Source organism: Oncorhynchus kisutch, linkage group LG13 (genome assembly GCF_002021735.2).
Source record: "Oncorhynchus kisutch isolate 150728-3 linkage group LG13, Okis_V2, whole genome shotgun sequence".
Classification (NCBI taxonomy): Eukaryota; Metazoa; Chordata; class Actinopteri; order Salmoniformes; family Salmonidae; genus Oncorhynchus; species Oncorhynchus kisutch.
Window position 1 is genome coordinate 16,242,990 of NC_034186.2, and position 13,388 is coordinate 16,256,377.

At 41.9% G+C, this 13,388-nt stretch overlaps 1 protein-coding gene across 5 annotated transcripts; it reads right to left on the reverse strand.

Moving 5' to 3' along the window:
* Positions 1-156: 156 nt before the first annotated feature.
* On the reverse strand, positions 157-6,320 carry LOC109902819 (aldo-keto reductase family 1 member A1-B). Of its 5 annotated transcripts, none has more exons than XM_020499477.2 (9): positions 6,162-6,320; positions 5,103-5,204; positions 4,861-4,980; positions 4,374-4,525; positions 3,869-4,064; positions 3,140-3,339; positions 2,521-2,593; positions 1,312-1,398; positions 157-1,003 (listed from the first exon to the last, which is right to left on the reverse strand). In XM_020499477.2, exons 2-9 carry the CDS (start codon positions 5,196-5,198, stop codon positions 938-940), a joined length of 990 nt encoding a protein of 329 aa, XP_020355066.1. In that variant the 5' UTR covers positions 5,199-5,204; positions 6,162-6,320; the 3' UTR covers positions 157-937. The 5 variants fall into 5 exon arrangements, 4 of the variants coding, with proteins under 4 accessions (XP_020355066.1, XP_031641552.1, XP_020355064.1 ...); XM_031785692.1 differs by having other exon boundaries at positions 234-1,003; positions 4,861-4,950; positions 6,162-6,298; XM_020499475.2 differs by lacking the exon at positions 6,162-6,320 and adding an exon at positions 5,292-5,429 and having other exon boundaries at positions 234-1,003.
* Positions 6,321-13,388: the final 7,068 nt, after the last annotated feature.

Sequence of the window (13,388 nt, forward strand, 5' to 3'; positions counted from 1 at the left end):
TCTGCTTTCATCCCAAGAGGTCCAGGGATGTCTTCATGACTGGGACATCAAAATGCCTGCTGCAGCTGTGTACTATATATATATAATTTTTTTAAATGTATTTTATATATGTGTAGTATACTTTATTTTTATAAGAAGCTCAAGCTACTCATGGACTTGCAAGTAGGAAATATCTCTTTATGTTGAGTCGGTTGTAAGCACTGGGCAGCAAGGTGATAGATGGGTTCAATATATTTAAAATACAAAACATTTTTATTTTATTTAACTAGGCAAGTCAGTTTAAAACATAACACTGCATATCCATAAACATGTCACTTCAGTGCTTTTGTGCAGCCAGAGTCCAAAAGCAGGTCAGACAGAGTTGTTAGACTGTTTCTGCATGTTAACTCTCCATTCATAGTTTTCCCTCCTGGTAAACAAGCATTGTAATTACCCCTCGTCACAAAAGCAAACAGGGCAGTAACAAACAAAAAAATATTATGAAGAACATGCTATGTCCCAATACTGTCAAAAATACCCCTTTTCTTGTCACACCACACCACCATGACCAATGATCTGAAAGGAGATGGATTTTCCACAACCTTCTTTCCCCTTAAGCCAGGGCTGCCAAACCCTCTTCCTGGAGATCTACTGTCCTGTAGGTTTTTAGTCCAACCCTAATTTAGCGGTTCTGATTCAGCATGTTAAGGTCTTGTTGAGCAGCTAATTAGTAGTATCAGGTGTGTTAAATTAGGGTTGGACTGAAACCCCACAGGACTGTAGATCTCCAGGAAGAGTGTTGGGCAGCCCTGCCTTAAATGGCTCTCTTTTCCTTTATCAAATCAGTGGTTAGGAAGGAGGAAGACATTTAATGGAATTGGGACACAGCCTTGGAGGGGGTTGAGGAAGGGGAGTGAGTTCCCAAGGCACAAAATAGGGCAGCAGAGTGGGGAATTGCTCAATAGGGGTCACTGAAGGGGTAGTGTGGATGTCCTGCATCCCTGGGGACGGGCTTCCCATCAACCTGCAACAACAATTGAAAAAAAGTTACAAGCTAGCCAGGAGTCAAACCTAGAATTGACTTATCTGCAGTCCATTGCGCCACTAACCCACTGAAAACTTTATGGTGAAATGTCAAGAGAGACACCACATTTTGTTTATTTTCTTCTACCAGCTGATAACATACCACAGATAGAGTATCAGCTCACTATACCACATTTAACTATTGTTAGCTGGCCATCACATAACCCATAGAAATTCAATAACAATACTCTCTGGTCTCACTTCTGTTGTACACATATATACCACTAGAAGAGCTCTAAATCCACTCACTGTGATAGTTGGTACAATGTAGCGCCAGCCTCTGTTCAATGCTGTTATACACTTCATCTCTTCCGCTTCCAGGGTAAAGTCAAAGACCTGAGGATGCACACACATTTAGATTAGGGTCAAAGACCTGAGGATGCACACACATTTAGATTAGGGTCAAAGACCTGAGGATGCACACACATTTAGATTAGGGTCAAAGACCTGAGGATGCACACACATTTAGATTAGGGTCAAAGACCTGAGGATGCACACACATTTAGATTAGGGTCAAAGACCTGAGGATGCACACACATTTAGATTAGGGTCAAAGAACTGAGGATGCACACACATTTAGATTAGGGTCAAAGACCTGAGGATGCACACACATTTAGATTAGGCGTAGACCTGAGGATGCACACACATTTAGATTAGGGTCAAAGACCTGAGGATGCACACACATTTAGATTAGGCGTAGACCTGAGGATGCACACACATTTATATTAGGGTCAAAGACCTGAGGATGCACACACATTTAGATTAGGCGTAGACCTGAGGATGCACACACATTTAGATTAGGGTCAAAGACCTGAGGATGCACACACATTTAGATTAGGGTCAAAGACCTGAGGATGCACACACATTTAGATTAGGGTCAAAGACCTGAGGATGCACACACATTTAGATTAGGGTCAAAGACCTGAGGATGCACACACATTTAGATTAGGGTCAAAGACCTGAGGATGCACACACATTTAGATTAGGCGTAGACCTGAGGATGCACACACATTTAGATTAGGGTCAAAGACCTGAGGATGCACACACATTTAGATTAGGGTCAAAGACCTGAGGATGCACACACATTTAGATTAGGGTCAAAGACCTGAGGATGCACACACATTTAGATTAGGGTCAAAGACCTGAGGATGCACACACATTTAGATTAGGCGTAGACCTGAGGATGCACACACATTTAGATTAGGGTCAAAGACCTGAGGATGCACACACATTTAGATTGGGCGTACACTCAGTAGTCAAATAAATCATTATTACATGACTACATGATGGGACTTCTGCAAACAGTTTTATGAGATGGGTAGTAGTAGTAGTAGTAGTAGTAGACTGAATTGTGCACCAATTTACAATTATAGATTGTCATCATACAATAGAATACTACAAAACCACAATACTTGTGAAGAAATAGGCTTAGATAACAGAAAAATACAAAATATCCACCTGAATATTCTCTTTGATCCGAAATTCTGTCACACTTTTAGGGATCGTCACTATTCCTCGCTGTGTCTGCCATCTAGCAAAGAGACAAGATGTGCATGGTTTAATTTGGAGAGAAAAATTGTCTACATGAAAATCAGGATCTGACCACTAGACCATATGACTGTTTGTTTTAGTCATTTATTTAATTCATTATTGTGCTAGGTGGGGAGGTCTTAATATATTTGGTATGTGCTGTGTATACTGGTACATTTATCCTGCCTACCTAAAGAGGAATTGGGAAATGATAGATAATAGTTACGAGCTAACCTGGAGTAGAACCTAGAATCTTCTGATCTGTAGTTAGACGCGTTATCCATTGCGTAACTAACGCGCTTATTGGCTAAAGGCAAGGTGTGTGTTCTTGTTTGTGTGTTAATTTTACACCCGTCTCACTGTACAGGCCCTGACGCGAGAGGATGTGTTCATCACTTCTCAGTTGTGGAACCTGCTGATAGGCACTGATGTACTTAATCAGTGTATTTCAGGTGTCTTTATTCCTGGCATTTGTATATGACATGGGGATGCTGGGTTATCATTGTGTAAAGAGTTCTAGGCTAGAACATTATAGAACATTACTCACCTAAGGATAATTTGTGCTGGGGACTTGTTGTACTTCTTGGCCAGGGTGTCGATTGCTGCTTCATCCAGGAGGATGGGCTCATCAGGATGCTTCCATGCCCGATCCGGTGACCCCAGTGGGCTGTACGCTGTGATCACCAGGCCTCTGTCCCGGCAGTGTCCCAGCAACTCCACCTGAGCCAGATAGGGATGGCTTTCCACCTGGAAAACAGAGAAACAAACAGTGGGCAGTGGGCTAGTGGTGCAATGGATGACTACGGATACGAAGATCCTAGGTTTGACTCCTGGTAAATTTTTCAATATTTATTCAACTGATCCTAAGGTAGGGAGGAATAATGTACACACAGCACATGCCACATATCAAGAACTCCCTACCTAGCAAAATAGCTCATAAACCAAACACTCATATGTTGTAGTATTTAACAGTCAACAAACACTTGCTGTATTTCTGACAGGGACACAAAGAGACAGTAGGTGGAGGGTTATATGCAAAGGATATTGGAAGATGGACAGTAGCCTGAGAGAAGACTGGTTGTGGCAGTGATGAAGAGACAAACATACAATCATAGGCTAGTGGCACAATGAATAACATGTCTGGCTACAGATCAGAATATTCTAGGTTAGACTCATGTCTAGCTCAGAAGCTTTTTCAATCGTTGCCCAACTGATCTTTAGGTAGGTAGCAAGGAATAATGTACGCACAGTCAGCACAAGCCACATATCTCCTTACCTGAAGCACAGTGGGTTTGATGTTGGCTACAGAGAGAACGTCGTCTATCTGTTTGCTGTTGAAGTTGGACAGGCCGATAGCCCTGACCAGGCCCTTTCCCACCAGCTTTTCCATGGCAGCCCAAGTCAGCTTGTAGTCGATGTCGTCGTACAGCAGGGTGCCGTCCTCCGACTTGGGGAAAGGAGCGTCACCTTGTCTGTGGGGAAGACAAGGGGAAGAGCAGGCATAATGTTAACTGTACAGTCATGATGACCCATGTACATGGTTTAAACATTCAATAGGAGGACCATAGAGTTAGTTTAACTACACAGCCACTGTAATGTGAATAGATCATTCCAAAAAATTGTAATAGCACGTGTACCCAAATCAGATTGAAATTAAAAGGAAATTCTGTCTGACAATTCTACACATTTATTTGCTGTAACATGTTCACGAATGCCAGTTATTATGCCTCTTTATAACAGAAGCAATGTTGAGTAGGCCAGATCCCATGGAGGCTACTTACTGGAAGGCATAGGGCCAGTGGATGAGGTATAGATCCAGGTACTCCAGACTCAGCTCCTTCAGTGTCTTCAGCAGAGCGGGCTCCACATCCTCCGGGTGATGCTGTGTGTTCCACAGCTTGGAGGTGATAAACACATCCTCTCGCCTCAAGGCCTGTATACAGAGACAGGTGTAAACAAAGACCACACAAACCTTTTGACCAATCATTGGGCCAGTAGTGCAATGGGTAATGTGACTTGACTACAAATTTGAGGTTTGACTCCTGGCTAGCTCGTAACTTATTTCAATCATTCACATGCTAAATATACTATCAAGACTTTGTCCAGCTAGCACAATAATAACAGACTGACTCTGTCCATCTCAGTATCTGCCAATGGAGTCTATAGTACTAAGCCTTAGATACCATGTTTATAAGGCTTTGGTCGAAAGTAGTGCACTAAATTAGGGACTAGGGTGCCATCTGGGACGCATCCTTGGTGTTGACTTACTTTGTCAGGGCCAAGTGTCTCCTGCAGAGCTTCTCCGATCTCCACCTCGTTGCCGTAGATGGCAGCACAGTCGATGTGACGGTAGCCAGCCTGCAAGGCCCAGATTACTGCCTGTTTAACCTGGAATACAGTCAACCCAACAAGACAACCACTGCTTACAAAAACCCAAACAGCAAGCTAATATTAATACTACACTGCAGATGAGTTAGGATAAATATTTGATCAAAAAGATTAACACCTACCTTGCCAGGTTCACTTTTCCATGTTCCCAGCCCAAGGAGAGGCATCTTCCGCCCGGTGTTGAGAACTGCAAAGTCATTTTTACCTGCCACTGCCATGTGTACCTGAAGACAGAGCAGAATCAAGATGTCAGTCAGGTAAAGCCTTTGTGATGTTCACATTGTGCATCTCAAAATTGTGAAGTGGCTTACTCTTATTGTGTCCTTCAGATCACTGGTTTGCATTGCCTGTAAGTCTATGGGCCTAACAGGCGAGATATATGTTGAAACTTTCAGCTTTTGGGGCCTCCTGTCTACTAGCACACTCCACTAAGCCTCCTGCCCATGACTCATATGAACTGCTGCTGACTATCACATGACTTCCTTCCTGACCAACGCATGGGTGGAAATTTGCGTTTCTGTGTCAACAGCTGCACGAGACCTGACCACACCTGGACCCTACTACTGTACTCTTTCTCAGCTAATAGTATTGATACCATTTTCAGCTAAATCAAACTGTCATTGTGAAATGTCATACAATAACAATAGCTTCATTACCATGGCCAGTAGAAATATCGAATCTGATCAATAATCACGATGCGTAATCTGGAGCAGAAACCGTCTGCGGTCAGACCAAAGCATGTCTACAATCTATTGGTAATAAACGAGGTAGGGTGGACAAAGATAGAAATGTTCCTGTCTGTTAGAGGTGCAATGCCAGATATCAGTTAGATAATGCTCAAAGGCAATATTCCAAAATATTGACATTTCATCGATAAATAATCTTTCATGCCTGCTTGAAGAAGCTAGCGATACAAATGTAATTCAGTGCTATGATGATCTCGATGTCACTTACGTATCATTTCCTCTACATTATTATTGGCGATTTAACGTTATCCTTTCATTTTTTGATAGTCAATTCACCTGCCTTATGCAACATATACGATTGAGAATCTGATCCAAGTAGATGTTATATGCTGCATATTCACCCAGTCAGTGGACCCTAATTGAAATGAAACCAACAAAATACACACACTGTCGCACAAAACGTCAAGCAGCTGTATTCATAAACATCCCACTTACTGGTATCAATCTGCAAAAAATTAAATAACTCTCTTCTTCAAAGCCCTGGCCACAAATAGTCAAATTTTATCTGTTCAACAAAATCCGACTTCATTTTGCTGATATTTCCGTTTCCAGGGTTTGATTCAAGAGGGCTGTCACCATAGAGATATATAGACTACTCATAATGGATATTTAAGAAATAACGCCAGGGGGTGTGATATATGGCCAGTATACCACTGCTAAGGGCTGTTCTTATGCACGCAACATGGTGTGCCTGGATACAGCCATATACCACAAACCCCTGAGGTGCCTTATTGCTATTATAAACTGGTTACCAATGTATGTAATTAGAACAGTGAAACAAATGTTTTGTCATACCAGTGCTATGCAGTCTGATATACCATGGCTTTCAGCCAATTAGCATTCAGGGCTCGAACCAACCAGTTTATAAAGCCCATTTTAACATGGACATTTACATTGAGGGCTTCCACCATACTTCTGCCATTTTAAAGTAGTAAAAGTAGTCAACTGGCTGGTGATCACTTATGTATATAAACTCCAGATTTCTGATGCTATGCATTGGCCATTAAGTGGCTTTGATGCCACTGGATGGCCATATTGGCACTCCCAAGTAGGAGCAGTCCACCATATGAATGAGGGACAGTACCATTAGTAATCTCTAAACAAATTAGTTTAAAAATATATATTTAAAAAATATCATTATTTTATTTGTATGTTTAGCTCACATGATATAATTTCAAAGTATGCATTAATGTGTCTGTAATAGAATAAATGTGGTAAAAACAAATGTAGACATTAATAAATGCATTTTCTATAGCTTCCAAAATGTTTTTTACAACAGTGAGGGAGTGCCAAGATGGAGGCATTTATTGGTGGGGATTCCTATGGGCTGTAGCCTCAATGGCACTGCCTGTGCGATCACAGATATAAAGATGAGTCCTCTATATATCTCTATGGCTATCACAATCTAGATTTAACAACTGATTTATATATACACTAGATTACCTTTTGGGGGCGCTGTGTTGAAGCCAACGCGCCTCCATCTTGGCACTCCCTCACCATAGAAAAACATATTTTGGAAGCTATAGAAATGTATTTATTAATGTCTACATTCGTGTTTGCCACCTTTATTCTATTACATACATCTTAATGCATAATTTGAAATTATATTATGTGAGCTAAAAATAAATAAAAAAATAAAAAAAAATTATTTTCCTTTAAGTATAATACTTAAATATATGTATTTTTTTTCCTTGTAACATTTAATTGAAATACTGTAGAATTCCATTCATTCATATGGAGGACTGCTCCAACCACTGCTTGGTTTTAAACTAATTGGTATGACAAAACATTTGTTTTTACTGTTCTAATTACATTGGTAACCAGTTTATAGCAATATTTTACCCCCAATTTTGTGATTACAATCTTGTGTCATCGCTACAATGGGCTCGGGAGAGGCAAAGGTTTAGCCAACCCGAAACATGACCCACCAAAACACGCTTCTTAACACCCGCCCGCTTAACCCAGAAGCTAGCTGCACCAATGTCGGAGGAAACACTCTTCAACTGATGACTGTGGTCAGCCTGCAGGCCTCCGGCCCTCCACAAGGAGTCGCTAGAGCGCAATGCGCTACCCCATAGAGAGCTAGAGCGCTACCCCATACGACGCTGGGCCAATTGTGCGCCGCCCGGTCACAGCTGGTTGTGACATAGCCTGGGATCGAACCCAGGTCTGTAGACCGGGAGGCCACAAATCAAATTTGATTTTAAAGCTAGCTTTAAAATGACAAAATATCATTGATTTCCTTACCCTGTACACAGTCTATGGACAAGGACAAGCTATGACAGCAAGCCATGCTTTGGTTTAGTTTCCCTGACAATGTTTTAGCATTTTTGACACAATTCCCATTCAAGTCATGGTACCTACAGAGCCTTCGGAAAGTATTCAGACCCCTTGACTTTTTCCACATTTTATTACATTTACAAACCAGAAAATCACATTGTAGGATTTTTAATGAATTTATTTGCAAATTATGGTGGAAAATATGTATTTGGTCAATAGCAAAAGTTTATCTCAATACTTTGTTATATACCTTTTGTTGGCAATGACAGAGCTCAAACGTTTTCTGTAAGTCTTCACAAGGTTTTCACACACTGTTGCTGGTATTTTGGCCCAATCCTTGGGGCTGTTGCTGGGCAACACGGACTTTCAACTCCCTCCAAAGATTTTCTATGGGGTTGAGATCTGGAGACTGGCTAGGCCACTCCAGGACCTTGAAATGCTTCTTACGAAGCCACTCATTCGTTGCCACTCATTCGTTGCCACTCCTTTGGTGTGTTTGGGATCATTGTCATGCTAAAAGACCCAGACACGTTTATTCTTCAATGCCCTTGCTGATGGAAGGAGGTTTTCACTCAAAATCTCACGATACATGGCCCCATTCATTCTTTCCTTTACACGGATCAGTCGTCCTGGTCCCTTTGCAGAAAAACAGCCCCAAAGCATGATGTTTCCACCCCCGTACTTCACAGTAGGTATGGTGTTCTTTGGATGCAACTCAGCATTCTTTGTCCTCCAAACACGACGAGTTGAGTTTTTACCAAAAAGTTATTTTTTGGTTTCATCTGACCATATGACATTCTCCCAATCTTCTTCTGGATCATCCAAATGCTCTCTAGCAAACTTCAGACGGGCCTGGACATGTACTGGCTTAAGCAGGGGGACACGTCTGGCACTGCAGGATTTGAGTCCCTGGCGGCGTAGTGTGTTACTGATGGTAGGCTTTGTTACTTTGGTCCCAGCTCTCTGCAGGTCATTCACTAGGTCCCCCTGTGTGGTTCTGGGATTTTTGCTCACCGTTCTTGTGATCATTTTGACCCCACGGGGTGAGATCTTGCGTGGAGCCCCAGATCGAGGGAGATTATCAGTGGTCTTGTATGTCTTCCATTTCCTAATAATTGCTCCCACAGTTGATTTCTTTAAACCAAGCTGCTTACCTATTGCAGATTCAGTCTTCCCAGCCTGGTGCAGGTCTACAATTTTGTTTCTGGTGTCCTGTGACAGCTCTTTGGTCTTGGCCATAGTGGAGTTTGGAGTGTTGTGGACAGGTGTCTTTTATACTGATAACAAGTTCAAACAGGTGCCATTAATACAGGTAACGAGTGGGGGACAGAGGAGCCTCTTAAAGAAGAAGTTACAGGTCTGTGAGAGCCAGAAAACGTGCTTGTTTGTAGGTGACCAAATACTTATTTTCCACCATAATTTGCAAATAAATTAATTAAAAATCCTACAATGTGATTTTCTGGATTTATTTTTATTTTTTCTCATTTTGTCTGTCATAGTTGAAGTGTACCTATGATGAAAATTACAGGCCTCTCATCTTTTTAAGTGGGAGAACTTGCACAATTGGTGGCTGACTAAATACTTTTTTGCCCCACTGTAAGTATTCAGACCCTTTACTCAGTACTTTGTTGAAGCACCTTTGGCACGATTACAGCATCGAGTCTCCTTGGGTATGACAATACAAGGTTGGAACACCTGAATTATGTAAAATGTCAACCAAATTAGGTTGCTGTTACTCCCGCCCATACATCTGTTGCAGAATGCAGCCTTTTGACAGCATGTACTAAAGTCAATTTAATTGTTCAGCAGTCTTAATGGCTTGGGGGTAGAAGCTGTTAAGGAGCCTTTTGGTCCTAGACTTGGCGCTCCACTACCACTTTTCTCTGCTACCACACGGAAAGCAGTACCGGAGCGCCAAGTCTAAGACCAAAAGGCTCCTTAACAACTTCTACCCCGAAACCATAAGACTGCTGAACAATTAATCAAATGGCCACTGGACTATTTACATTGACCCCCCCATTTGTTTTTGTACACTGCTGCTACTCGCTGTTTATCATCTATGCATAGTCACTTCACCCCTACCTACATGTACAAATGATCTCTAACCTGTACCGGTACTGGTATGTAGCCCTGTTATTGTTATGTTATTGTGTTACTTTTTATAATTTTTTGCTTTAGTTTATTTGGTAAATATTAACTCTTCTTGAACTGCACTGTTGGTTAAGGGCTTGTAAGTAAGCATTTCACAGTAAAGTCTACACTTGTTGTATTCGGCACATGTGACAAAGTTTGATTTGATTTAATCTACACTTACATTAGTCCCCTCGTTTGGTGATTGGCATTAAGGCTGTGACAACTAAAAGGCAGCAGACAGACCTACAGTATGTTTTAGCGGGGATGTTTGGTAGGGTGACCTGATTTGTAAATGAAAATAATTTTGTCAAACAGATTGTGAACCCAAAGTAGTGGCGACCCATCATTCAGGGCAGGTGGGGCAGAGTTTGAGACAGCAGGTGCTACCTTGTCCGGGACAATAGGTCAGGGTTCCCTAGCCACTGACAGAACATTTGAAACTGGAGGAGCAGCACGACCAAGACAGGAGAATTACACCAGATATAACAGACTGACCCTAGCCCCCTGGAATATAGACTATTGCAACATAGATACTGGAGACAGGGGTGGGTTGGGTGACACTGGCCCCGTCCCGACAATACCCCCGGACAAGGCCAACAGGGCAGGATATAACCCCACCCACTTTGCCAAAGCACAGCCCCCACACCACTAGAGGGATATCAACAGACCACCAACTTACTACCTTGAGAAAAGGCTGAGTATAGCCCACGAAGATCTCCACCGCATGAGCCAGAAGGGGTGCAATACCGGACAGGAATATCACGTCTGTGACTCAACTCACTCAAGTGACAACTCAACTCACTCAAGTGACACACCCCTCCTTGGGGCGGCATGGAAGAGCACTAGTAAGCAAGTGACTCAGTCACTGTAATGGGGTCAGAGGCAGAGAATGCCAGTGGAGAAAGGGGAGCCGGCCAGGAAGACAGAACAAGGGCCGTTCGTCGCTCTAGTGCCTTGCCGTTCACCTTCGATACCCCTGGGCCAGACTACACTCAATCATAGAACCTACTGAAGAGATGAGTCTTCAGTAAAGACTTAAGGTTGCGAACGAGTCTGCGTCTCTCGCATGGATAGGCAGACCATTCCATAAAAATTGATCTCTATAGGAGAAAGCCCTGCCTCCAGCTGTTTGCTTAGAAATTCTAGGGACAATAAGGAGGCCTGCGTCTTGTGACGGTAGAGTACGTGTAGGTATGTACCTCAAGACCAAATAGGAGAGATACGTAGGAGCAAGCCCATGTAATGCTTTGTATAAGCAGTAAAACCTTGGGAAAAAACAACCCTTGTTCTGAATTCTGTTGCTGTACATTACAAAAGTGCTGAACAAATAGTTATATTGACTACGTCTGCTCCAGCTCGCTCATTAATGTCTTAGTAAAAATTACAAATTGCCTCTTATCCGCTCGTTGTCTCCTTATGCCATAGTTTGTACATCTCAATTGTCAGTAGAAACCACATTTGTTTGACATTTTAGTATTGTGCACATGCTAGGCACAGATGTTAGGGGGACTCACAACTCGCATCATATTTGTTCTATGTAGAGTAAGATGACGGCAAGGATATTCAACTAGTAGGCATAAACCACCTAAATATTGATATTCATTTGTTTTTTCTTGAAGGTTTGGGGATTTTGAGAAATTAATTGTTATAATAAGAACATTTTCAAACACCCAGCACTTGGGAAACACAGATCAGGGGTGGCAAACTGTCTGAATAAAGTGTCAAACCACCTACAAAAATAATGAAAAAAATATTGGCATACTTAATATTTTATTCCCCCTTAATCTCAAAGTTACAGGTCATCAGGCAGGCTCAGGAGGGTGAGAAAATAAAGACTGGGGGAAAAAGCTGGAGCTGAGACACAAACCGCTGGTTGACTTGAACTAACAGGACAAACTGAGAACACAGATCTAAATAGACATGGGATAATGGGGGAAATGGGCAACACCTGGAGGGGGGTGGAGACCATCACAAAGACAGGTGAAACAGATCACTGTGTGACAACACCTGTTGTATTTGGCGTATGTGACAAATTGATTTGATTAACCCATTTAAATAAATATAGATCACATTCTTTGCGTATGATCATATATTTTGATATATTGAATGTTAATATTGTGAACGTATGTTATCTATTTTTACCTCCTGTTTCATGAAGTGATATTACTGAGTACTGCCCCTATATATAGGACCTTCCAACCTCACCTGGGATATGGATGCTTGATGAAGACCTAAGGGTCAAAACGTTGTTATAAACAAAATCACCTGTGAGCATAAGCAGCAGTGTGCAACCTTTTACTTTTTGTTTTCCATAAATTCACCTACAGCTCCAGCACCTGCAAAGAGTGCCTGGAGGTGCGTATGTTCTTCAGCTTTTGTAGATTAACCATGGCCAGTAGATGTATTGGTTTTAGTGACAGGTTAGTTTTAGTGACCGGCTAGTTTTAGTCGCAGGCTGCTGCAGGGGTACTGCTGGATACTATTGGGGCTGGCACAAACCAGATGTTCAAAGGACTTCCTTTTCTGAGCAAGAAAAAAACTGTCCAGATGTAACCAGTCTCTGACTACCAGAATGGTAGGACCTTTTCTGCTGACCTATGATGATGACAATAGAATTACATATAGAATAGTAATCTAATAGGATCTCACTGATAATGACCATGTACAATAAACAATAAAATGCAGAATATTAGATTCTCTTTTTATATATTTAGAAATGTGAGAGATACATGTGATGGAAATGTATGCTATTTCAACCATGGAAAATTGTTTACGGTTCTTCATAATGCTATTAGCTAGGTAGGATCACAGTTTCAACCATTTACTGATCCTAAACATTTTGTAAAACATTTTGGTAATTTAGCCTAGTAGATAGCGACGTACAGTCAGTGCATTCAACTAAGGTAGGACGTTAGGAAAGACTTATCCTGAGGCTGCATGTATTGTAGCTGGGTACTTAAAAAAAAAAAAAAAGACAACCAAAGTTTTATCAACACATCTCCTGCGCTACTTGCTCATTAAGGACTCTCGATTGCAACTCCCCTTTCCGGGACGGCTCTCAGGCCCTTCCCCGCCCACCCTTTGGCAAATCAGATCACGCCTCCATTCTGCTCCTCCCTTCCTATAGGCAGAAACTTAAACAGGAAGTACCCATGGTAAGGACTGTTCAACGTTGGTTTGACCAATAGGAATCTATGCTTTAAGATTGTTTTGATCATGGGAACTGTATGTTCAGTGTTGTCTCTGAGA

Bases quoted from the DNA above. Each gene is read 5' to 3' on its own strand.
- LOC109902819 (XM_020499475.2), bottom strand. From the start codon at position 5,324: ATGCAAACCAGTGATCTGAAGGACACAATAAGA. The intron at 4,526-4,860 runs GTAAGTCAACAC...CTCTGTATACAG, and splicing joins AGACACTTGGCCCTGACAAA to GCCTTGAGGCGAGAGGATGT. The intron at 3,340-3,868 runs GTAAGGAGATAT...TCTGTTTTCCAG, and splicing joins TCAAACCCACTGTGCTTCAG to GTGGAAAGCCATCCCTATCT.